The sequence below is a fragment of the Cydia pomonella genome, chromosome 5, assembly GCF_033807575.1.
Source record: "Cydia pomonella isolate Wapato2018A chromosome 5, ilCydPomo1, whole genome shotgun sequence".
Classification (NCBI taxonomy): Eukaryota; Metazoa; Arthropoda; class Insecta; order Lepidoptera; family Tortricidae; genus Cydia; species Cydia pomonella.
In genome coordinates this window covers 1819213-1847051 of record NC_084707.1, presented here as the reverse complement: position 1 = coordinate 1847051, position 27839 = coordinate 1819213, and the positions used below count along the sequence as shown (strand labels likewise).

Genomic DNA, 27839 nt, shown 5'->3' with positions numbered 1-27839 from the left:
TTATAAAAACAAGAATATAAAAAAAGGAAAATGTACAGACACAGATACCGGTAATATTGAACTCATCTGTCTCTTTGCCGGGATCTTGCCCTCGTTGACGTGAGTCATTAAATTATTACTTGCAGACCGTCAACCGAGAGTCTTACTCGTATCCTACGCTATAAACGACTAGCGTGTCATCGTAGTCCTGGTAGCCGTACTATATTCATTGTGAACGTAGGTGTCCAGTACTCGTCATGTATTTCCTAGTCGAAAGCTAACGTACAAGGCGGAACCATCTTACGTCCGCTTGAGCCACCAATTGGTCAATTATTTGATAACTTCCCCACACCGCTTACCCTCGTTGCCGATAGTTATTTAATTATTATTTGGCAGGCCATCTACAGATCACTTTACCCTACTCGCTACGATAAATGACTATCGAGTCATCGTGGTCGCGATATTAGTACTATTTTCATCGTGATCGTAGGTGTCCAGGTATTCACCAGGTATTTCCTACTCGAAAGCCAATGAGAAAGGTGGTGCTGACTGTCGGCTTTAAATTTATTAAGGATACGATTTCCGTTGACAATCAAGTTTAGATGAACATATGATTTATTTATTACGCTGTCTACTTTACCTTATGCTACATGACTATCGAGTCATCGTGGACGACATAGTTATGTGAACGTAGGTGTCCAGGTATTCATGAAGTAATTCCTAGTCGAAAGCTAACTTGTAAGGCGAAACCAAGTACGTCCATTTGAGCCACCAATAGGTCAATTATTTGGTAGCTTCCCCACACCACTTACCCTCGTTGCCGATAGTTATTTAATTATTATTTGGCAGGCCATCTACAGATCACTTTACCCTACGCGCTACGCTATAAATGACTATCGAGTCATCGTGGTCGCGATAGTAGTACTATTTTCATCGTGATCGTAGGTGTCCAGGTATTCACCAGGTATTTCCTAGTCGAAAGCCAATGAGGAAGGTGGTACTGACTGTCATGTCTATAAATTCATTAACGGATTAATTTGATTGTAGCTTACCATACCTAGTCAGCTTGTCGTTCAAGTTGTTCTTTAACTTGCAATGTTCGTATGAAACCATGTGTACCTAAGTTAATTTCAAAATTTTCAAACCATTTTTTGACCACTTGTTTTCCAGCTTCCAGCTATTTTATTTTATTTTTTATTTTTACTTTATTGGGTGCACTTAACAGAAATCGTACAATATCATGAAATGAAACATATAATTGCATATCATGGCTTGGAATCTTGCACGAGATCCAAAACAAGTGTACACAGCATGCTTGCTATTCATACTTATGAAGACCGGTTGCAATGCAATACAGTCCGCGTAGCCAACGTGTCTATTATATCGTCTACGCTCCTTAGCGTAGCATAGTCATCTCTCTCTATCACTCTTCCATATTAGTGCGACAGTGGCAGTTGCGTTTCGTTCGGTACGGAGCGTTAATAAGGCATGGCATGTTGGTTACGCGGGCAGTATGCGTTCGGTAATCTCCAAGTTTTCCACCCATGTTGGATTATTGGATTTCTATGGGAAATAAATTCTATATATCAAATGTAACCGGTCGGCTGTGTAAACTGCCGGATTATAGAGCGGACCTGACTCGCTCATTGCCGGTTTGGTGAGTGCCGGAATACTGAGCGCCTACTGTTTTACGATGTAACGAGCTGATTTGATAATGGAGGATTGGAGATAAATCCGCGTTAGCCATAGAAACTCGGATAATGCTACGTTTTCTGAAAACACCAAAAATGTACATTATAAAAAAAAGTCTCATCTAGGTATCAGATGACGTAAATTTCACTTTTTAACACGCTTTTATTAGGTCGACCTGTATGTAACTATGTAATGGAATCTAAGGTAACTAATTTAGTCACATTTACGGTCAGTCGAGGTTAGACCGGCGAGCAGTGCGTTTGTCTCACGGGATGTAACGTGTTGCCGAACCGTTGGAAATACATTATATCGTATGATTTACTGAGGTACTTTACAGTTAAAAAGCGTTTTTCTATAAAAAGACATGACTGTCAAGATTATTTACCTTTCACAAGTTTTAAAAAAAGCGGCCAAGTGCGAGTCGGACTCGCCCATGAAGGGTTCCGTACCATTTATGACGTATTAAAAAAACTACTTACTAGATCTGGTTCAAACCAATTTTCGGTGGAAGTTTGCATGGGAATGTATATCATATATTTTTTAGATTTTTCATTCTGTTATTTTAAAAGTTACGGGGGGGGGGGGGGGGGGGTTGTCACACATTTTTTCACTTTGGAAGTGTCTGTCGCGCAAACTATTCAGTTTAGAAAAAAATTATATTAGAAACCTAAATATCATTTTTAAAGACCTATCCATAGATACCCCACACGTATGGGTTTGATGAAAAAAGATTTTTTGAGTTTCAGTTCTAAGTATGGGGAACCCCCAAAATTTATTGTTTTTTTTCTATTTTTGTGTAAACATCATAATGCGGTTCATAGAATACATCTACTTACCAAGTTTGAACAGTATAGCTTTTATAGTTTCGGAAAAAAGTGGCTGTGACAGAATCGGACAGACAGACGGACATGACGAATCTATAAGGGTTCCGTTTTTTGCCATTTGGCTACGGAACCCTAAAAAACGTACTACATAACTTATTTTAGTTTTCTACATAAAGTCACAGTTTAAAACAGTTATTCACGATATAGCACCATGGCAACACGGTAAAATAAGTTGACTGACCTTACACTAAAATAACCATTTCGCCAGACACCTCTCCAGACTGAGATTAAAAGATTAATTCAGCCAAATCAATTCGAGCATATTTAGCCAGACCGCCGACTAATCCTCTCATTGATTTCGATTCCAAGAACATTTTCGATCAGTAAATTAATTTATTTTTCAATCTTATTCCCTCGCCATACCAGTTCTAACCTTATGTCAATATTACTATGGTTCCATTTTGATCGTAATACGAAAATACCTTCTTGATTAGGTATATGAATACAAATATGAACGTTGATGTCTCAATAATAGAGTATATTATTTGTTGACATGAAAGTAAAACTTCTAATAGTCTAATTTTGCTATAGAATAATAAACTTTATATTCTAAGTATAATATGTATGGTGTGATTCGGTTCGGTAATAATTTAGGCTACATTGCAGGTTAATTTATAATAAATAGAAAACAGTTGCCAATTTGCGTCACATGATAATGACTCTATATCTATGTTGCAAAGGTTGAATTCGGTTTGAAGTAAGAATCTTAGGGCGTATTCTATTTTTATTAGGATATAAATTCGATCTGGATTGGATGTGGATCGGATCTGTCAGTGTCAAAAGTGAAGTGGAATTCATATCTTATAGAAAGTATGTACGAGTATAATTGTATATTATGTGGTTGTATTATAAAGTTTCAAGTGGTATTATTTATCTGCTATACTGCTAGTTTAACTGCTAGCTTATACTGCTAGTTTAACAGTCCAGACGCGGTTTATTTATTTAGTATAAATTTTATTTTGACACTTGGAGAGACTTTACACCTCCAAATTTTATTAGTATTAGTACTCTGACATTGGGGACCTTTTACATCTCCAGATTTAATGTGTTTTTAACCATAGAGACTATACATCTCTATTGTATTGTAGTAATTATTTATTTTAAGATTATTGTAATGTAATGTTTACCCAGGTATTGGCTGTTGTATTTATAAGTGTTGTTATGTATTTTTCATGTCACTATATGATGTTACTATAAATGTTGTATTGACTTGTAAAAGAGCCCATGAGGCCCACTTGCAGAATAATTTTTTGAATTTTGAATTTTGAATTTTATCATTGGTGGCTCCATCAGCTACAGGTGAAATTTCATAAAACCAAACGGTTAAATCAACTTTTACTGTTGTTAATCTGTCCCGACCGTAACCATAGCAACGAGGGACAAGAATTAGTAGAATTTAATTCGATTTTAAGAGAGGTATAGGTATGGAAAGTAGAAGCATGGAATAGAATCTCTATAGGCAGCAGCAACTGTTGCAAAAGTGTCCAGCTGTCAGCTATAAATAATAGTTCTAAATCTCTCCAGAGCGTAGCGCTAGAGTAGCTAAGAACCTAGGCGTTATTGACGGAGTGAAGTGCGCTGTCTATGATTAGATTTTTTCTCAAGTGTTCTAGATATTATAGCGCCACCTATTTATGGTTGTTTGTCGGACACTTTTTGGTATATGGAGATTCTATTCCTTAACTCTACCTGCCATAGGTATAGGCACTGTCAATGATATTTTCAGTCACAGTATAAGGAAGGTGTCTTTTTAGACTCAGTAGTCCCTCTTCAAACATTTTATAATCCTTTCGAAATTCAAAATCTCGGCGCGCCCCGCCGCAAACATGCTTGAACCAGGGCGATGTTGTTTCTTTCGAGCATTCTCGGCTCCCGTCGGCTCAGCATTGCTCCAAGCAATTATTAGGGTTGGCACAACTTGACGTCCCTTTTCGTGTACGACCACAGATAAGATAATGACATGAATTTTGACAACCCTCAATAGCCGAAAGGGATAGTACTATAAAAAAAGGGACAGCATGATTCGTCCCTGAATCGCTGTCAAGCTTCGGTTTTGTACGAAGTTAAATCTGTCGCGTCGGCATTTTCCGCCCATTTTTTAAATTCTAAGTTGGACTACACGGTATAAATCGGTGTACTGGTACAGCGGATGTCATTCAACTTCAACTTCTTCATTTATTCAGCAAATAGGCCACAAGGGCACTTTTACACGTCAACATGGAATTTACATACAAGCAAAAACAAACACATCAACAATTATAAAATACAATTCATTGAAAATATTAATGTTAACTAAAGTATTATTGTTTAAAGAAAAAGAAAAATTCCAAATCTAGAGCGGAGCCTAACTGGGGAAGTATTTCCACCTTAATGTACTATTTCATTGTTTTTTTTGTATTGTTGTGTGTTGACGATTCTTATTGGGAGATATTATTTGTGGTCTTTTATTAATTTGTCGTTTTTATTTTTATAGTTCTCATATTTTCGTAAGTTTTGACATTGTATATTTATATTTTGGATTTTGTAAGTATTTACCTACTTACTGTTATTCTAATTGTATTGACAATCCTTATTGGAGCTATAATTTTATTTCATTAGTACTGTTATTATTTTCATTTTTATTTTATTTTGACGATCATGATAGAAATTCTTATATTTTTGACATCAATGCAAATTTATTATGTAATTGTCTTTCATGAAATAAATCATCTAATCTAATCTAATCTAATAAAAAAACGTAGCCAAATAACACTAGACTATTGTTATTTTCCTGCCGGTGAGTACGGTCGCCAGAGTTTAACAAGGGTGCGGTGTGTTAGGGTCGTCAACACGAGTGTACATGTACATCTTTGGAGTTGCAGGCATTCATAAGCTACCATATATGTTGACGACCGGTCTGGCCTAGTGGGTAGTGACCCTGCCTATGAAGCTGATGGTCCCGGGTTCAAATCCTGGTAAGAGCATATATTTGTGTGATGAACACGGATATGTGTTTCTGAGTCATGGGTGTTTTCTATGTATTTAAGTATTTATAGTTATATATTATATATGTCGTTGCCTAGGTACCTACAACACATGTCTTATTGAGCTTACTGTGGGACTTAGTCAATTTGTGTAATAGTGTCCTATAATATAATATAATATAATATATATATAAAGATTCACCCAAACGTAACCAACTGGTCGGTCTGATGCAATCGCGATCGGTTCCGGCTTATGTTTGAAGTGAGCGGTGTTGCCTACTTCCCACCAAAATAAGCACTCGCGTGCACTGCCGGACAAAATAACGTATATAACATGATACCGGGCAACATTGCCCTAGTAACGTAGTGGCACCTATGATTTGTGCCTACTTTGTTTTAATCTAGTGTAATGATTATTGTGTAGCTGTAATATTTATGACGATATATTCTTAATATGTACTAATAAATGATTGACTGGCTCGTACCAATGAGTTTTTCGGAACTTATGTACGAAATGTCATTTGATATTTACCACTAGCTTTTCGGTGAAGGAAAACATCGTGAGGAAACCTGCACACATCTGCGAAGAAATTCAAAGGTGTATGTGAAGTCCCCAATCCGCATTGGGCTAGCGTGGGGACTATAGCCCGAGCCCTCTTGCACATGAGAGGAGGCCTGTGCCCAGCAGTGGGACGTATATAGGCTGAATTATTATTATTATTATTAATAAATGATTATGAATATGACCGACAAGAACCAATAACCGATCTACTATGATAACTATCTAATTTTAATTTTATATATTTCTGACATACCTTTTGTATATAATAATGTAAATTACGAATCTTTGGGAATGTTTAGTTAATACAAATAAAGAATGTGAGTATGAATATGAATATGCAAAGTCTTGCGATAATAAGTGTCCGCACACGGAAAATATAGTTATGTAAAATTTACAGATAATTTGTAAAATTTACAGATTTTACAAATTATCTGTAAATTTAACATAACTGTTTTTTCCGTGCAGCAAGCTTTGTCGACGGTTCACGGTGAACCGTCGACAAAGCTAGTTATGGGATGGTGAACCGTTCACCATCCCATACAAACGGAGTCTCGTTCTCATTTTAAAACTACGTGTTGGATTGTAATGCAACTTTGCACATATAATAACATGAGGTATATCTAGTAACTATCGGTCCCGGCTTATGTTTGAAGTGAGCTGTGAGCACCAAAATAAGCAATCGAGTGCACTGCCGGACAAAATAACGTATACAAGATACTAGCCAACATTGCCCTAGGAACGAAGGGGCACAAATGACCAACAAGAACCAATAACCGTTAATTTCATACGATGAAAAGTATTGCGATATTGAGTGATCGTAGCAAACTCGGCCAAATGTCATCTTCCCAAAAAAACTACGTATTGGTTTATAATGAAACTTTTTTTTTTATCATAAGTAGTTAAAAATTGAATGAAATTTGTTTTTCGCACCAAATTTTTACAATAATCGAAAAAAGTCAAACATAGGGGCATGGCTATAGCCCGAGAACTAACGAACGATGTATATTAACTATAGTTAATATACATCAAATTATGTAAAAATATTTTCCATAGCGTCAATAAAAGCCCCTCTCACATTTTATAAGTATCCGCACGTTGCTCCGGTGTGCGAGCGGGACATCGCTCGTGCATAGCTCTGTCTCATTCACACACTGGAGCGTCCTGTGGATCCGCATCAGAGGGCCTACCGCGAACCACGTTCGACGTGCTGCCTCCCTGTCATACTTACGTACGAATTTATAAGTGCGACAGAGAGGCAACACGTCGAACGTGGTTCGCGGTAGGCCCTTAGTTGATAACCACGTAAGCGCGGGGAGAACTTCATTTTACTATTTTTACTATCAGACTTCGTTCGCAAACTGTAGAGTAAAAATCGTGAAGTAAACCCCACACGAAACACCCTTTTGAGTAACAAACGATCGCCACAAATAACCTAAAGCAATACTGTTGCTCATGCTAAATATAGATGACCTCTTACAAGATACTTTATAATAATAGCTAACTATTTTGGCTCAATGATCCAAAAAGAATCTTGGCCTCCGAAACGAGAGTGTGTCACCCGTCCCGATCCTGCGCAACTTCCTGCCAGTAACTAACTTGACTTGCTTCAGCTTCGCGTAATATGGGGTGAAATTTTAACCACAAGCCATACTCTATGTAGTGACTTTATATGTCATACTGAACAATTTTTATCATGAGACTAATGCCGAAATCGCGAAAAAAAAAAAGTGAATGTCCCGTAGAAATCAGCGGCATCACATCAGCCGGAATGTATGGAATAGCCATTTTTTTTTTCGAAATTTCGACATTGATCCCATAACAAAAGTTCAGTATGATCTATAAAGTTACTACGCAGAGTATGGCTGGTGGTTAAACTTCTAAGTTTAACCACCAGCCATTACAGTATATAGTACTATACAGGCTGATTTTTATATGCCTAATCATACTTTATGTGTATGTCATTTTGAGCAACTTTACTTAATGGGTTCAAACAGTAAAATTTTACTGAAGTGGGCCAGGCCTCCGTGTAGTTTCTTACAATTACTAGGGCTTAATATGAGCACCTATTTAATAGTAATTGCTGTAACTGAGCAAGAGTCCCATGTTTTATGTGAATGTGGAATTTTATACACCACAGACAGATGGTTTTTTACAGGTCTCCATCGCCATACAGCGTGGCAACGCTGCTAATGTGATGGGTCATTTGGACCCGGCATGACGCAGAACAGGTTCTAGGTTAGGTTAAGTTAGGTTAGATAAGATTACTTTATTTCATAAAAAAAATACACTATAAATTTGCAATGATGATGATGATGTCAATGTTAGTTATTTTTGTTAAATTTTTGCGTTTATTTTATTATTAATCAATAAGTATATAAACCCCACCCTAAAAATATAATAGGTATAACACCGATACACATATTTTACTGATTTGATACGATATCCACATAAAATAAATTAAGTTAAAGATCGGAATGCAGTATCTAGTGGGAGTTAAAACCAGCGCTAAAGCTACAAATACTGCGGGTGGCAAATTAATCGGTACACTGCTGGCCATAAAGTGTACACTGTATACGGTGCGCGTGCGCGGGAAACGCTAAATACGGCGCGGTATAAATAGCGGACTATATACACTGGCGGACAGGTTTGGTACAATTGGTTGTTTTTCAATCAAATGGTAACTATTAAATTTATTAAAATGGGAATTAGCTTTTTAAGTCGAATATTGCTGAATATGTTTCGCTGTGTATCGAGGAGCTTCAACGAGAGCTTAGGTCTGCGTCGGTTCGCTATGTATGTAAGCGAGGAGAAGTTTTGTATGTAAAACTATTGTTTTAAGTCATAATGTTTGTTGTTTTTTCTCAGAAACGCGTAACCTTTCAGCATTACCATAAAACAAACCTACTTTGGTTAAGACTTCCTAGTTCCATTGAGTACTTCTACTCTTTTAATCTTCCTTTACTTTTCTGGTTCGAATTCATATCTATTTATATTATATATTGAATATTTATTTATTTTTATTTATATATATATATATATGTATGCATTATTTTATGGTTATTTTTCCATCTATGTATATTTGTATCAATGTGTATTCAAAACGTGTATTTCATTAATTTCAGTGATTGTACCCCCCCCCCCCCCATCAAGGGGAAAAATAACCAAAAGCATCCAGAAACTATATAAATCTGGCCTCATAATATCATAACATCCAAACCAAAACACCTCCCGGCTACCATTATCCCTGTTTGCATTCCAATGCGCGTTTTCAACTACATTGTAGGTAATGCAGGGTTGGTAAACAGCAATGTGAGCGTGTATTGCAAATAGCCTCGAGGTTTACTGCGGTGGGTCCGCTATAGTGATGAGAGAACTGGCATAGTAGGTAGGAGTTTAAATCAGCAATTTTTTTAACCCTTTATGAATCACCTCAAATCTAAAGTAATATTATAGCCGCATTAACACGCATACAAATATTAGTGGTACTGTTTCATCACTTTCATCTGATATTTACATCATCCTTTAGCGTCCGTTCGCATATGGCTGTGGTAAATTCGCACTTAAACACTGCATTTTAAAGTCGAGTTTACTATTGCTATTAGCATTAGCATTGTTACTACACTGCTATATTTTACTTCACTTTATTTTTGGTTACCAACTTGACCTCTTTTACTCCGACATTGGGGACCTTTTACATCTCCAGATTTAATGTGTTTTACACCATAGAGACTATACATCTCTATTGTATTGTAGTAATTATTTATTTTAAGATTATTATAATGTAATGTTTACCCAGGTATTGGCTGTTGTATTTATAAATGTTGTTATGTATTTTTCATGTTACTATATGATGTTACTATAAATGTTGTATTGACTTGTAAAAGAGCCCTTGAGGCCTACTTGCAGAATAAATTTTTGAATTTTGAATTTTTTTGACCTTGGAAATTATTCGAGCCCATTGTTTCAGCAAAACTCACCGTTAGCTACTTTGCATTTTAAAAAGCGACATCTATCGATCAATTCAGTAACTAATTTAGAGTATATTAAATTATGCGGCAATTTTAAATTTCAACAGCGTCTGTTTCAAGCGGTATCGATATCTAGAAGAAGAATGAAAGGGTGTACTGCCTTTTTAGCGAAAATTGTATATCCGAATTTCACTTGCCAACCAACTTTTACCAATTTTATTTCGCAACCATTTCATTTCCCAACCCCATAGTTGGGAAATGAAAATTGTGTACTGGGTTGGTTTAGGTTAGGTTGGATTATGTAAAGTTGCGAAAAGTTGGTTGCCAAGTGAAATTCGGCAATACAATTTTCGGCGAAAAGGCAGGGAACCGAATTAGAGCGATTCGCAATAAAATTTATGAGAAATGTCATAAACAAATGACCGCGAATATCGTCCAAAATATATCAAAATCATCGCATCACTGTTCCTAGGTCGTTTAGGAATTAAGGGCCATCACACATTACGCAAATTGCAGAGAAACATGCAATATCGCCTTGGGTTATATCGTTCACCACGAACATTAGAAACTGAACCTTACTACCGCCAGTTAAGATCGAAACTGGGATGGTTAGAAAATGATTACAGACGTCAATTGACAGGTTTGTATGTATAACTTTAGACGTTGAATACTGGTCTTTATATCAGTGATATAAGGTCGAATTTAGAATGATAGTGAAGTGATTGTAGCCATCACTTATGACAGGCAAGCGTAGTATGCACTTAGGTCAAAGCGTGGAATAATGAATTTTAATATGAGATGAGTTTCTGTAAACACTTGCATCATATCCGCATTTAAATTGAGGTGAACACTTAGTATATCTACGCGTATTATACAAACTTTATTCACTTTTCATTTATTTCTATACTTTAAGGTATTGTTGCACTTTGCAGAGGATAACATCATGTCATAAAAATAATACTGGCAACTCATTTCTATTAGATAGATATAGTAAACACCCCTATAATGGAACAGGCACCAGTAATGGGATGGTATAGACAAATCCTGTAAAACAAGTATTTACCATCAGTTTTTAATCGATGGCAACATTTTACCATAAACAAGAGACAAAGAGCTGCTAAAGTTTAATTTTTCCTTGATATTTGTAAGTTTGAAAATTAATGGCGCCATACATCCCATGACTGGAGCAGAAAACTATAGTTTTCATTGGTTAATTATATTGAAACCAATTATAGTAGCTTTCATTAAATACATATAAACATAAAGGACGAATTGAACAATCACCTTTTAAAGCATAAAGCGCAAGAAATTGTACAGGTGTCGATGAAATATCAAAAATACTCTAAATTTTCTCTTAAATGTCCCATGATTGGTGCCGTTAACATAGGTATAGGCTATGAAAGGTAAAGGCAAGGAATAGAATCTTCATAGGCAGAAGTTGCAAAAGTGTCCAGCTGTCAGCTATAATAATAGTTCCAAATCTCTCCAGAGTAGCGCTAGAGTAGCTAACAACCTAGGCCTTATTGACGGAGTGAAGTGCGCTGTCTATGATTAGATTTTTTTTCCAAGTATTCTAGGTATTGTAGCGCCACCTATTTATGGTTTTTTGTTGGACACTTTTTGGTATATGGAGATTCTATTACTTAACTCTACCTTCCAGAGTATAGGCTATGTGTGGGCACTTAGTTGAATTCACGAACACAACCACAAAATTGTGTAATGAAAGGGAGTTTTTGAAATTAGTATTCTTTTTACTCTGTATTCTGACATTGGGGATCTTTTACATCTCCAGATTTAATATATTTTTAATCATAGAGACTATACATCTCTATTGTATTGTAGTAATTATTTATTTTAAGATTATTATACTCGTAATGTAATGTTTACACAGGTATTGGCTGTTGTATTAATAAATGTTGTTATGTATTTTTCATGTCACTATATGATGTTACTATAAATGTTGTATTGACTTGTAAAAGAGCCCTTGAGGCCTACTTGCAGAATAAATTTTTGAATTTTGAATTTTTTCTTACCGATATCAAGTTGGCCCGCAAACTGCAAGATGGACCAAAAAGTTTGTTCAAGGGTTTTTTTTTTTCAAACGAGCGAGCGAAGCGAAGTGAACTTCTTACATTCAACTTGGAACACACGGTTGGCTAGGGGCAAGTCCCGGCATTTCGATGTTTTTAAAATGAACTGTCAGAGAATAGTTTGATGGACAGTAACTTAAGTAAATTCGTTCTAATTTTAACCTTTTGACCGCCGTAGTCTGATATATCAGACAATCAATACCCAGCTCGTGTCGCCGCAGTCTGATAAATAAGACAATTTTTTTTCATGTTTTTCTCAAGACATTCTTTACTTTAATAAAGTTTACTTTGGTTCTTTGCATAAGTAAGTCGCAGTAATTGTTAATTAAGTAACAGTGAGACTGATCTGTTGATTTTATTATATTTTCTAGTTGAAAATAAACTTTAATTATACCATTAGATTATGTATGATTTTACCCCAAGTCTCGTAGCCAAAGTCTTATTTAAAAGACACCAGTGATGTGACGATGATTGGTATTGAAATATCTACGTCGACTTTCTCATTCGATGTTTAGATTTACGACGTAAGATTTATGCATGCGACTGACCTTACTTAGCTAACCTATTTTATCACTTCGATATGTTCTTATAAAATTATGACGTAAGTTGTCTATTATTCTACAATGTCGTCCGCTGAAGAATTAATTAGAATTTTAGAAGGAGCGGACGAAAATGAAGATTTCGAGTCGGATGACGACATACAATTTATAAAACGCGACCCTGGTTGATTGTTACCAATAATCCTGACCTACCGGTCTGATGCGGTTTGGCGTCACCTACTATATTGTCTATACATATAATATTTTATAGATCCATGAATGATAGATTTGGTAGACACTTTTTCCATGACTGAATCTGTCATAAAAATAATCTGCCGTAACCAGAATCTGTCCTTAACTGAATCAAGTTACCCAATGACTTAAGTAGCCACACCAAGTGTTGATACATTCGCTTCATACGCAATTGCCATGCAGAGACTCCTTCTGCAGTTCTAGGTGCACGTTCAGCGTCCAGAAACTTGACTCTAGCAACACGACATGCCATGATGGCCTCGCAGTAAATGATCGAGTACCTAATCCTTGTCATTGTGATCCCGATCCAAGCAGTTCCACTTTACCATTTACTCTTTGGAAATTTTGATTCCATGGATGTTTTGACCCTTGGACATTTTGACACTTGGACATATTGAGTCCTTGGACGTTTTCAAAGTTGAACTTAGAAATAAATATATTTGAATTGTACTAGTGCCTACCTTCCAGGGTTTCGTGAAGTCGGTTTTTTTCATCGATGATAGATATTTGAATCGATAAATAAGGCGAGACTCTGTTATCGTGGTTCATCGGTAATCCCTACTAAGTTATTACATTCCGCAATAATAATCAATACAGACTACGCCGTCGTCTTAAAAATGAGACCGCATGTGACGTCAAAGATATAACTTAGAAAATTTTAGTGGTGTAGATTACTCGATATTTCAAAGTTATGTTAGGTTAACAAAATATATAAGAAGGTACTGTTTAGTAGTTTTAAAACTTTGAATACTATAATAATATTGAGTTTACAATATTTATTTATCAAAAGAATTGTGTTACTGTGTAAAATTTTATGATTTATTATGCCAAACAACGTTGAAATTTTCAGATTCGATACGTTTCTAATGTGATCAATCCTCTCCCTACTAGTGTCAACTTATCAACGAAAATACAATGAAGCCTTCGCCAATGTCTGAAATAGTAGACCGCTCATGACGTCACAGATACGAAATAAAAAATAATAGTGATGTAGCAAAGTCCATCAATAAATTTGCATAGCTGGTAAAATTCACAGGTTCAATCCATTAATAAAGGGACGAAACCATAAAAAGACATTGGTAAACGTGATTTAATTATTATAATATTTTTTTTTAATGATAAGGTGGTAAAAAATGAAGTTAATCACTGTAAACTATAAACAATAAAATATTTTATCGTAAGTTATGTGGCAAGCACTACACAGTTTGTTATTACTTAGTATAGGCGGCGACACGGGCACGTCCGATGACATCCTAAGCGGCGTTCAAAAGGTTAATGTAATTGGGTAAACGCGTAGTTGACAACATTATATTTTAGCCATTAAATTATGAACATTAAAATAATAATAAAATAGAAGACTAGAAAATAAATATATTACAGCAACTTCAATCGTATGCATAAACACCACAAGGGTAACCCCCTTATTCATAAACGTTTACTAGAGTTGACAAGCCGCTAATAATCGTTTGTCCCTTTCCGACGTATTGGTGGTTCATCTTGACAGCTATCACAACATGGCGGCGCTGCGCCCGGCGCGCAGGCACACACGCCGGTGCCGGCGCACGATCTAACGGCAACGTCAACCTTACACCTATGCACATAAAGTCCACTTACCTTTGCACCCGCTGCTCTCCAAGCCATAGTGTTCGTCTTGACAGCTATCACAGTATGGCAGCGCGGCGCCCGGCGCGCAGGCGCAAACGCCGGTGTCGGCGGCGCATGAGTTGGAGAGGGCGGCTGTACCGCAGCGGCAGGCGGGGCAACCGGCGATTAGATCTGTCAGAGAAAAAGTAAAATTTGGTTTGGCATAAACAAAGCTTTACTGAACATAGATATGACACTTGCATATGGTATGTCATGGCCAGATCATATTTTATTTTATTTTAGTATATGGAAAACCAACAGCGCTATATATATCTAGAACTTCCAATAGAATTACAGAGCCAATTACAGGTTCTCACTTATAAAAATACAATAAATTATAAAAAGTTTTTGCCCATCTTAATTTACACATACAAGTTCCTACAGCATAAGAACAGCTCTATATATATATATGATTCATTTTTACAAAAAATAAATTAAAAAAAGAAAAAGTAGTTAAATCCTGTGAGTACATATTCAACAATGCACCGAGCCTTGTCCTGCGCCAGAATTATTGTCACCCATGAAGTGTCTAATTAATTTATTTTTTATTACTGCTATGCTATCATTATATATGTCGATATCACAATTTATAGAAACTTTATTTAAACTCATGCCTGCCCTGCATATGAAACTGTTTTTCCTATACCTAGTAGTAGCTTGGTAATTACTAATGGGACGAAAATGCCTTAGCCTCCTTGACGGAATATTAAAAGAGATCTTATTAAGCAAATTTGGACAATCTACATTACCTTTAATAATATTGACTAAGTACACTATATCTGCAATTTCACGGCGCTTAACAAGTGGGACCAAATGATGTTTCTTACACAGCTTGAGATAGTCGATAGAACTATAGTTGACTCGCATTTTATAACAAAGAAATTTTATAAATTTGACTGTAATATAACTAGATCGTTTCATGAAATGCCTTTTTTTTTTTGCTTCTACCTCCAACATCAACATGATCCGAGCCTGTTTTTGTCTAATTACACTTTCATACCAGTTCTCGCGTTTATTCTTCTCGTACTATCATTCCAGATACTTTTTCTTTCTAACATTTATCATCATTCATCGGTCTTAGGGTTGGCATGGGGGCGCCACAAGCCTTTAGAAATTGTCATATACTTGGAAATTACGAGCCATGCCACCGAGCCCATGTAGCCCAGCGGTTCAGGCATCTGTCGCGTAAACGGAGGATGCTGGTTCAATTCCAGCCCTGAGCACTGGAGGCCTTTTTTCCTTTATATATGACTTTTTTTTCATTTATAGTTGTACCTTTGAAGTTAACTATACCGAGTTGATAAGCGGCAGTTTGGAAACACCTCCGTAAGCAACAAAACCTATAAATTGATGACGTTTAGTAGTGCTGACAAGCTTTGTCGCAGCCTGGTAGCGCACGGTTAGTTTAGACGGACTCTAAAGGATTCTACTAGCGTTGCAATGTATGGCATTTGATTTTAGATAATTGCTGGCTGTAGATGAGTTGGTATGGGCGACGTTTGTAAAGGAACACTATGCTTCCCAAAAGCATCGAATGATACAAGTAATGAATTTCGTAATAAAATAGTCTGATTTGTCATGTCATGTCATGTTCAACATCAAATGCCACAGAGAACATACCAGTGCCACACTCACCTCCATGTCCCACGCTGCAAGTGTCACATCTCCGCCCAGTGAAGCCTGGTTTACACGCTCATTGGCTAGTTTTAGCGTCGCATGCCACAGAGAACATACCAGGGCCACACTCACCTCCATCTCCCACGCTGCAAGTGTCACATCTCCGCCCAGTAAAGCCTTGTTTACACGCACACTGGCCAGTTTTAGCGTCGCATGCCACAGAGAACATACCAGTGCCACACTCACCTCCATGTCCCGCGCTGCAAGTGTCACATCTCCGCCCAGTAAAGCCTTGTTTACACGCGCACTGGCCAGTTTTAGCGTCGCATGCCACAGACAGGGCTCCAACGCCGCAGTCACACGGCACGCAACCTGCACCCGACCAGCCGTCAGGGCCGAACCAGTAGCCTTCCTGGAAAACAAACTTCATTATGGTCATAAGCTTATATCTATCGAATTCACTACACCTTATAAAACAAAGTTCCCCGCTCTGCCTATCTGTATGTTCGCGATAAACTCAAAAACTACTGAACGGATTTTTATATGGTTTTCACCTATCAACAGAGAGATTCTTGAGAAAGGTATAGGGAGCGTGCATGAACTATAGGAGGCAGCACAGGAGCCGTCAGATTTTTGGCGCGAGGCGTAAATGTGATGTTTATTGTTCCGATGTGGCCCACAAGATGGCAGAATCTACTATGCACAAAAAGACACGTGACGTGTAAATTTACATGTTTATTGTTCCGATTCAGGCCAAAAGATGGCAGACCCTCCAACGCGCACGGTCCCTATATTGACCAGTCTACTAATCGTGTTGGTGTAACTGGCCCTAAGAACAGTAACAAACCTGGCATTGATCACAGCGCACTACTTCCGCGCGAGGAGGGCAGATCCTGCACAGCCTCATGCTGCTGAGCCTCCTGGAGTAGTCAGGGAGCTCCGAAGGATCCTGTAATGGTCGGAGACGTACCTGGCATTGGTCACAGCGCGCCCCTTCCGTGCGAGGAGGGCAGGTCCCGCACAGCCCCGTGTCGCGGTCGCACGGCGCTCCGCCGCAGTCGCAGGGCTGGCAGGAACCCCCTGGAGTGGTCGGGGAGCCCCAGTAGCCGAAGTCGCAGCTAAGGACACAAAACCTCATTTAAATTCTGTTTTTAGGTATATCCTAAGTCCCAGTCCCAGTGCGCGTTTAAATTTTGGACCCAGGTACGTCCTTAAACTACGTCCACAAAAGAGGTATGGGCATTGTGAATGTCATCTCGCTTCGTGTGGTAGGGCACAGCAAAGCGGATGTCATTCCAGATCTAAAGCAGAGCCCAACTGGGGAAGTACCTCCATTTTACAGAAAACGCAGCCAAATAACTCTAGACCCTACTCATAGTGTTGTGTTCCTGCCGGTGAGTAAGGTTGCCAGAGAGCTCAATGAGGGAGGGTTGTTAGGATCGGCAACGCGCATATAACTCCTCTGGAGTTGCAGGCGTACATAGGCTACGGAGACTGCTTACCATCAGGCAGGCCGTAAGCTTGTTTGCCACCGACTTAGTATAAAATAAAATAAACACTAAAATAACAGTAAAATTTGCCAGAAGTCATGTACTGAGGACAAGCATAGGATTAAAAAATAAAAACAATGCAAAAACAACTAGTGGATTTGTGAGCTGTAGACCTTATTATCGTCCATGTCTCCGCCATTTTGAAAAATCATAAACTGAATCAACAAAAGAATTCCATAATTATTATTAAACCTGCTCACAAAAATTCAAGAGAATTTATTGAGAAATGCTACATGTAGCGGAGAACAGCCGGACAGTAAGCATATGAAAGTATTTTTGCACAAACTGCAACGACGCTTCGAGCTCGCTCGGTCAATATAAAAACCTTGAACGTCCAGTTTTCCACTTACTGTTCGCAGTGATCTCCAGTGTACCCGTCTGGACACTGAGTGCAGACAAACTCATCGCCCTCGGCTGAAGCTAACGCGCAGTTTGGGCTAAAGTTGTTAGAAGGCAGGTACAGAGGGCAGGCGCAGGGTTTGCAGGCACCCTGAAAACAATTGAAATTAGAACACATTTTCTGTATTGTTTAACAAAAAAAAAACGATTCCATATTCTTCACAAAACAATACCTAGTCTTACCAGGAGTTCAACTAAGTATATCAATTGACGCTTGCCAAGATCGAGAAATTCCAAATCTATATGTGTGTTTAGACTATTTGAAGTCTCCTAGACTTCTGAAGTTTATCAGACCCCGGTTCAGCCGTTTTGGAGAAATCGGGGAACGTATAAAAAAAGGTAGCAACAAATATAGAACGTCCCTCAATTCTAAGTCGGTTAAAAAGTCAACAGTAGTTTCTTAGTGCACAAGTAATAAGTAAAAATCTTAACAGTAAAATGAATTAAATCTGGTAATTTATGTACCCACGTACTTGCACAGGGTTTCCGTAGTGTCCTGGTAAGCAGCGTTCGCAGTGTGCGCCTGTCGTGTTGTGCTTGCACGGCCCGCAGGCGCCCTCTACTGTAAAATATGGAAAAGATTAATATTACTTAGGTACTAACACCAACACTTCGAGCGTTTTCACATTATCCGATGCGATGCCGAATGATGGGTGATCATTGCAGAAAAGCAGCTGAAAAAGAGTGCCCTATGGCATAGCCCTTCTTTCTTGGTTTAAGGTTATCTTTCGAATATTAAACATTTCATCAATTCCTAGCCTTTAAATTGGTTTTAACCCAATAAAGCTACATAAAAGTAAGTATATAAAAATAACATACTATCATCGCACCCAGCGTGCCCATTACACGCGCAAGTTACGCACTCACTAGCAGGCAACGAGTCATGCGCGCGAGCAACTCGAGCGTGCGTGCGTCCACGCGCATTTCGTACACCTAGTGTACGCGTAGGCTGGCGGGCACGAGTAGTACTACTGAGTCTAGGCGATTGTACATAATTCACACCGTCTAATAAAAACGATGTTTGAATGCGGAGAACCATGAGGTTGTCCTTTCTTAATTCATGGGGGTTCTTGTTTTTATGTATTAGGTACATTGTGGCTTCAATGATTACTTGGAGCAATCGGGAGCCGAGCGCGCCTGAACATTTGAGTTTAAGTACCACTACTGATACCTAGATAGATAAATGAACACACGGAGGAACATACCAGCATCGCACCCCGCATGCCCGTTGCACGCGCAGGGAACACACTCGAAGGCCGGCAGGGAGCCCCGCGCGCGCGCCACGCGCACGTGCGTCCAGGCGCAGCGCGTGCAGCGCGCGCCCGCGCGGCCCGCCGGGCACGAGCACGTCTCGCGCGCGCCGGCGGCTGCGCCTGAGATCTTTACTGAGTCTAGACGGACCTGGAAAAAAAAACGTTTAATTAACTGCAGACTGAAGAACTAGCTCTCAAGTCACATGACGAGTTACGGGTGCGCAGAGAGCTATGCCTGGCAACATACATTTTTAAACTGCTCAGAGGAAAACTGCACAACAGTCAGGTATTGATGTATGTGAGCGTGTACGTGCCCGACGGGTAAGTGTGGCGCCGGCGTCGGCCGCGATTGCTGGCCGAGCCGCGCGGGCGCACAAATCTGCTCGGTCTGGCGCCGCTGACGCGCGCTGTGCGGACCCTCAACGTAATGGCGGAGAATATTGACATATTCTCATGTTCTCTGAATGAATTCACAAAGTCAGCATTGTATATATTATGTTATAGATTTAATGATATATTTTAAATTGTATTTTTATATATAAATAGTTACACTATTGTCTTAGGTTTAGTACCTGTAAAAATAGTTGTAAGTGTGGGAAATAAAAAAATAAAATAAAAAAATAAATAAAAAATGTCGTACGATATAGTTAGCAACAGTCTTCCGGTCACTTTCGTATAGTACTTGACTCGACTCGTGCCGGTTCGATTCCGACCTCAGCCACTGGAGGACTTGATTACTATTCATCTATTGCAGTTACGGTTCTTCCTCCCGCAAAATACCGTCAAAGTAAGTTACTTTGAACCATTTTTTATATGACACATTCCGAGCAGAAAAAAAAAACAATATACAAGATATCAGCAATGATATGATTTTTCTGGATATCTATTTTCATTTAATTAAGTAAAGAAAAAAAAACTTGTAGTCCTTCCTCCCCTCTTTCTTTTAATTGTAATCCTTATTACTACTGCAACTTTTATCGAACATGTACGAGGCTTTACAATATTTCTCACAAAACACTATAAAATGATTTGGTTTTCTTGTTTTTTGCAAATTCATAAAACTATGCCCAAATTCCTAAAAAAATATAAATTCCGCCTAGGTTCCTAACATTACCCCGCTCTCGTCCGTATAGTCAGTGCGGGGCCAGTCGTGTTGCTAGACGGACCTGTGCCGCGTTGCGCGCACGAGCTATCGAGATTCTATTTCAACCGCAGAGCTCTGCGCACTCGATATTTTGCAGCGGGTGGTGCGGTGAGGGGTATAAGCTCCGTCAACTTGCGCGAGGTCGTTGGCGTCGGGTGTAGCCTTAATGATTTCGTTTAAGTAAATGATAATTTGTAAAAATCGTAAAAGTTTAAACCAGTGTTTTACACACCTCATCCTGATCCATATGAAAATGCCCCCTAATCATGATCGCCTTAAGATCACTCAGGACGTCCATGAACTGCGTCCTCGACACGGGTCCTTCGCTGGTAAACCAGTGGCCTTCGAACAGTGGCAGGTTCAGCACCAGCTCTCCTGGGGTCTCGTGGGTTCTGTTGCTGAAGTATAGCTTTGTTCCATCTGGAATTTAACGTCTGGTTGAATACGGGGTCATGATAAATAATGACAAAAGGCGATGAAGATGGTCAGAATTGGAACAACATTGCAAAATTAAGCTATTTATATTTCCATAAAAAACTTTGAGTGCTCAGAGTATCCGAAATGGATTAGTAGTTGGTCCCATTAATGAGTTTAGCATCTGTTGCAGTAGTAGGTTTTCCACCGTTGTCAGAAACCAGCAACAATTAGTATTTGCTCCGTGCATAATTATGGCGCCACCCAAGGGGTATGGATACTGTGGGACATATTGTTTATTTGACAGTTGCCAGCTGTCAAATAGTATGAAAATGTCGTCCTACGAAAGTTCATATTTTCACCACATGGTGCGTTAACGTCGCTTGAATTTCCCCCACCATCAACTCTGAACATAGACAATAGCGTCTATCGGAGTAAAAATGTTGTGCTAGTGTCGCTTTGTGTAACCAGCGGCAACAAGTATTCCATGTGTCGCAATAAGTGTCAGACACGAGTAGCAATAAATGTAACAGCTATCCCAGTAGTAGGGTTTTTGTCGATACAAAATTTGCTGAAGTACACCATCTATTACAGTGGGTTTCCGAAGATGTGGCAAGTAATAAATAAGGTTTTGGGGAACTTACCAGCACCAATAAGTATAACATCAGGCCCAGTAGTGGGATTCCCAACGGTGTCACAAATGCAGCTCAGAGTTTAGTTTCATTTAATACTATCGTCAGAAAAGAGTTTTAGACTTACCTACCAGTAGCTATTAGTATGGCATCTATCGCACTAGTAGGGTTTACGTCATATTGCATATATTGCAGCAATAGGGTTTCCGCCGGTATAAAGAAAACGCTTCGTGTAATCAAATATGCATCTATAGACCGCAAGCCAGGAACAGATTTCCGTGACCAATAGCCTCCCGGGCGAAAACTCGTATAGTGGTTAACGGCTATGTATGATGAACCCTCGTGGACGTCAGCTTCCGCTCCGTGTTCAAATGCTATTGTTAATTTAAAAAATCGTCAGCCGGTAATATCGCAGTGGTAAGTACGTCAGCTGGTCGCATGAACATGTAAAAAATAAGCGCTTTACCTTTTTATCATAGTAAAACAAAATCATGACACTTTGCATGTAGCATTTCAACAGGCGTTTCAAATAAACGGATTACGCAATTTACACATTACGCATACTTTGCGGACATAAAGTGGTAAGGCGCGTATTTTTCATATGTTCATGTGAATAGCTGACGACTTTCCACTGCGATACAACCGGCTGGCGGTTTTTTGTAATTCAAAACAGCATCTAAACTATCAAAAGGATGGATGACAATCGGGTAGTCAAGAGGGCTTACTTTGGTCGACCAACTGGACGCCGTCCGGTTGGTCATCCTAGATATCGTTGGGCGGATAGAGTGGAGGCAGATCTCCGTGAGCTCGGCGTCAGCGAAAGCTGGCGCGAGTCCGCTCTGGACCGAGCAAAGTGCTCTGTGTTGGAGGCCAAGACTCATTTTGGGTCAACGCTCCAGCCAAGTAAGTAGTATCTAAACTAACCGGGAGGATGAATGACGATATATGCTCCTGGCCCGCGGTCTTCTATCGCAGCAGTAGGGTACTTACCAGCACCAATAAGTATAGCATCAGGCGCGGTAGTGGGATTCCCACCGGTGTCGCCTCGCACCACGCCGAAGAATAATGCAGCCCGGATTTCAGCACCATATGACGATAGTTGTTCCCCTTTAAACACTGTTGTCAACCAATAGAAGGATTCCCAAAGTTCTACCTGAAATATAAAATAACTCGTAAATACACACAAATGTTACAAACTTTTGTTACTTTGTTTTCAAGACTATCATCGAATATGGCTCGAAACTTCGAGCAACACCGACACGTCAGAAAACCGTTTTTTTTTTTATACTACGTCGGTGGTAAACAAGCATACGGCCCGCCTGATGGTAAGCAGTTTCCGTAGCCTATGTACGCCTGCAACTCCAGAGGAGTTACATGCGCGTTGCCGACCCTAAACCCGCCTCCCCCTCGTTGAGCTCTGGCAACCTTACTCACCGGCAGGAACACAACACTATGAGTAGCGTCTAGTGTTATTTGGCTGCGGTTTTCTGTAAGGTGGAGGTACTTCCCCAGTTGGGCCCAGCCTAAGAGATATTAAGATATCAGAATTATTTGTTCGGTAAGCCGAACAAATAATTCTGCCATTTTTTGCGGGGGGAAACGTGCACACAGTCGCACTTCTCATTCACTACATACAAAATCCAATCTGTAATGACGACACAAATACATAGAAAATGACACACGTCAAAGACAAATTTTGCACACCTCGATCTCCTTTTGTGTACGGACGAGTCACAACATGCACCGCCATAGGCACAGTTGTGCCTATGCTTTGGCAGAGGGGAAATAGTATGAATGCCGTCTCCCTTCCCTGTGTTACTCGAAAAGTGAGATACCTAAGTAATTTTTGTTATATCACAGTGTTCGTCAGCCATCTTCGATCTCCATCATCAGATCTAGGGACAAGGTGACAATCATTTATAGAAAACGCCAATCAAGACTTAACCCTTTCCCGCACACGAAGCCATATATGGCGGATATGATATCATCTCTATTTTTAACTATTAAAGTTCAAATTTAAACAAATAATTTTTATTGCATTTTTTTAAAACTATGTCGGTGGCAAACAAGCATGCGGCCCGCCTGATGGTAAGTAACAGGAGTTACATGCTCGTTGCCGACGCTAACACTCCGCACCCTCGTTGAGCTCTGGTAACCTTACTCACCAGCAGGAACACAACACTATGTTAGTAGGGTCTAGTGGCTTTTGGATGCGGTTTTCTGTAAGGTGGAGGTACTTCCCCAGTTGGGCTCTGCTCTAGATCTGGAATGACATCCGCTGTGCTGTGCCCTACCACACGAAGCGAGATGACATTCACAATGCCCATACCTCTCTTAATGTGTGTTTTGCATGCAGTAAGGGGTTAAATAATGTATGGAAACAGTAACTTGATTTTTAGTTTAGCATCTGTCATCTCGATACCTTTTTACTTTTCGTTTGTGTCGAATCTTGCTAGAACCCTAGGTCGATGGTCAATGGGTCAATCTTAAGAATGCCTACACCAAATTTCATCTCAATACCAAAAATTGGTCGATTGCATACATAAAAGGCAAGCATACATAGCTATATTACGTACTGTAATGTACACACCTCATAAGAGCTGATAAGAAAGGGTTTCCCGTTCTCCACAGATGGCTCTATAGTCTCGTTCGCCTCTGCGTCGCTTACAAGCCACGCTTCTCCCAGTGGAAACACCATCTGTAAACAATAATGGACATTATCGAGGTTAATGCATTATACCTAGTAAATTCTTATTTAAAAAACTTCAGAATAAATACAAGTGCACACGCATCAGATCCAAGAGCTTCTAGTGCATAAATTAATAATAAATATATATTCTGTTTTCTTAACTATACATTATCTATACAAGATATAACTGAGCGTTCCATACTATTTCCTATGAGCAGTACTTCATAGTTATAAAAAACAGACCATAGGGAGCGTGCATAAACTGTAGGGGGCAGCACAGGAGACGTCAGATTTTTGGCGCGAGGTGTAAATAAGAAGTTAATGCTTACAATTTAGCCTACAAGATGGCTACTATCCACAAGAAAACGGACAAGAACGGTAGATGGCAGCACTTGCTTTCGCGTGAAGTAGGTATCAATGTACAGTTTGTTTCCGATTCAGGTCACAAGATGGCAGACCCTCCAACGTGCACGGTCGGTATATCAACGGATCAGAAAGTACGAAATTGGTCCATTTGAGAATGCTTGACTAAAGGACACTCTTCTTTTAATCATAGGTATTCGATAAGACATACTTTTATTCTTCCCAACTGTAACTGAAATGAGCTTACATTGTCACCAGGTTGTGGATCTTCGACGCATGAGTCAGTAACGTGTGCGCAGTAGCAAGGACGACATCCTTCAGGCAGATCCGCGCGCAATCCGAAATGGCCCGGCGCGCAAGCGTCGCATCGCTCACCTACCACGTTCTCCTGAAAACCATTTTTTTTTTAAATATATATTTATATAGCGGATGGCACTATTAAAAAAACAAAAAATGTATCTTGTATACTTTAATACTACGTCGGTGGCAAACAAGCATACGGCCCGCCTGATGGTAAGCAGTCTCCGTAGCCTATGTACGTCCGCAACTCCAGAGGAGTGACATGCGCGTTGCCGACCCTAGCATACTGAAAAGATAAGGATACTGGACACTAATTTCTGGTTTTTTCTTAAAAAGGACCAGTCGTAGTTTTCGAGAGTATCAAAATGTTGGCCATTTCTAGTACTAATGTTCTCAGCCAATGTGAGAGAGAGAGCTTGTACCGTTATCCACACAATTACCTTATAGTAAGTAAACCTTATTTCAAAGATATAAAGTCTACTTTTGCTGTTAGTACTACCGTAGACCCAAAAACTAATAGAGTTTACCTCTGACCATTTCATATCGCTGTTTGTAATTTGTAACCTCACCTTGCATTGACAGATATCCTCGCAGGCCCTCCCAGCATCCACCACACCGCGGGCATCACACTTGCACTCAGGAACGCCCGTGGTCAGCTACGTGACCAAGCAATAAGGGAACACTGCGTTTAATATGTCTGCTTGTTTGACAACCTTGCATTAACAAACATCATCACAAATTCTCTCCGGATCTACCATGCCGTGGACATCACACTTACACTCAGGAACCAGGACCAGGACCTGACCAAGCACTAAGAGAATAACTGCGTTTTCTGCGCACGCGTCGCATAGGGGACTGCGTTTGAAGGAAGAAATACTGGTGTTGCTGTCGAAGGTGCACGTTGAAATGTAATATTTTTTTAACGTTGGTGTTACTTTATCTCACCTTGCATTCACAAATATCTTCGCACACTTTTTCGGGATTCACCACGCCGCGGACGTCGCACTTGCACTCAGGGACGCTCGTGGTCAGCTCCGTGACCAAGCAGTAAGGGAACACCGCGTTCTCATCAGCGCACGCGTCGCAGAGAGGGCCGGTGAAGCCGAGAAAGCAGTTGCAGGTCTTTTGGTGCTTGCTGTAGGTGCAGGTGCCTGGAATGGGAAAAGCATTTGTTATCAGGCCAAGGAAAACAGATCAACCTAGCCCCAAACTAAGAAAGGCTCGTGTTATGGGTTGTAGACTACAAGCTAGCCCCGGAAAATGGTATTTACAAGACAATGAGTTTAACGAAACTGCCACAGTTAGTTTTCTACAGTTAGTGGCCGTGGCAGGCCAGTAAAGAGATTATCATATAACCAAACCATATATAAAAATTTTTGCAAGTTCTTGGCATGTTGTGGTTTTATGGATTTGTTTTATCTTCTTCCTCACGTTGTCCCGGCATTTTGCCACAGCTTATATGTGCCTGGGGTCCGCTTGACAACTAATCCCAAGATTTGGCGTAGGCACTAGTTTTTACGAAAGGGACTGCCATCTGAGCTTCCAATCCAGAGGGTAAACTAGGCCTTGTTGTGATTAGTCCGGTTTCCTCACGATTATGGATTCGTTTTAAATATTTAGAATTACCAGACGTTTTTATAGAGGAAAGTAGAGCCAGGGTGACGTCAAAGGAATTCACACCGAACGCCTGCGTTTCATAAAACAGAGAATTATGAAGCTTAATTATTCTTACCGTCAGAGCCATCAGGGTCACACTCGCACGGTAAACAAGGACCATCAGGAACGGCATTGTAGAAGCCAGTCAGACATCGGTCGCAAAGAGGACCTGCGCGATTCTCCTGAAAAACGCAAAATTCAAATTAAATATTCACGCTGGTTCAAATCAGCACTTCTATTTTACGAATGTAAATCTTCTGGAGTCCTTACTCATGAAATGGCACTCCTTCTTCATGCCCCTAACTTGGGACGTGGCGCAGAGTTAGAACGGTATCACATCATGCGGTCTGATATACATAGGAAGTCGGATACGACCACAAATAAGTACTTAACATTGGAAAAAATCAAAATTCATAAAGCTTACTTTGTTTCAGCTGACGTGATTACAAAGCGTTGTCCCTTATAAAGGGCGGCCACTGAAGTGGCAACACTAGTCACCGATCAAAGTGGATAGGTACATCACTCTAGTAGAAATATTGACGTGTTGAATCGTAATTGCTTAGGTAAGCCTAGCAAATCTATCTGAAAATTCAGATAAAAACTCAACAAATGCCAAAAAACAACTTACTGTGCAGTTAACACACAATATGGCACCCGTCTCGTCGAACTGGCATGCCCCTCGCTCTCCGCACGAGCATTCGGGGGTCTCGCAGGGACGCGAGCAGTGGGAGCCGCAGGTGCCGTGGAGGCACTTGCATTTTGCACCCTGATAACATAGAGGTGAAGTACATTTTAGGTAGTTCTGAGGAGAAGTTCAGCTTGTCTTGATAAAAAAAACGTCGAAGAAAGCGCATTACACCTGCTAAAGCGCATTGCGCCTGGCCGTCTTTGCGATGGCGCATCAGGTGCCCATTTAACGAGTGGCGAGTCACCGCCTGCCTCGATAACTCTGTATATCACAATGGTATGGCAGGTGTCCGGAACTCTTAGCAATAGCCCAGTCTTATTTTCCACCGAAATATAAACCATAGATCGGGACTCTTTCCATTTTTCTTCTAAAGCCTCCAATGCCTGCTGAAACCGGTTTATGGGTATCTATTTATGTACACACAAATGGGTTCCAGCAGTCGTTCTACATGACATCAAATCTCTCTAAAGGGTAGACGTGGTGGATCTACATCCACGCACGCCTTCTAAATGACCGGACTTAAAAATCCAAGAGTTTGTAAAGGAGATACAATTTATAAAA

The 27839-nt window shown here is 39.7% G+C and overlaps 2 protein-coding genes across 2 annotated transcripts in view; both read right to left on the bottom strand.

The window, feature by feature from the left end:
• The window catches only part of LOC133518395 (laminin subunit alpha-2-like), a 136343-nt gene extending 117872 nt beyond the window's left edge, over positions 1 to 18471 (bottom strand). Inside the window, exons 1-4 of the mRNA XM_061852071.1 lie at positions 18091 to 18471; positions 17161 to 17308; positions 16437 to 16602; positions 14544 to 14705 (exon numbers count right to left, since the gene is read on the bottom strand). Of these exons, the coding sequence (XP_061708055.1) occupies positions 14544 to 14705; positions 16437 to 16602; positions 17161 to 17308; positions 18091 to 18257 (643 nt within the window). The 5' untranslated portion in view covers positions 18258 to 18471. The remainder of the gene's footprint in view (positions 1 to 14543; positions 14706 to 16436; positions 16603 to 17160; positions 17309 to 18090) is intronic.
• Positions 18472 to 20029: 1558 nt separating this feature from the next.
• LOC133518201 (laminin subunit alpha lam-3-like) lies at positions 20030 to 27492 on the bottom strand. Its single transcript, XM_061851828.1, has 8 exons — positions 27448 to 27492; positions 27219 to 27392; positions 26667 to 26772; positions 25880 to 26085; positions 24882 to 25022; positions 24173 to 24280; positions 22573 to 22735; positions 20030 to 20956 (listed from the first exon to the last, which is right to left on the bottom strand). Exons 1-8 carry the CDS (start codon positions 27490 to 27492, stop codon positions 20748 to 20750), a joined length of 1152 nt encoding a protein of 383 aa, XP_061707812.1. The 3' UTR covers positions 20030 to 20747.
• Positions 27493 to 27839: the final 347 nt, after the last annotated feature.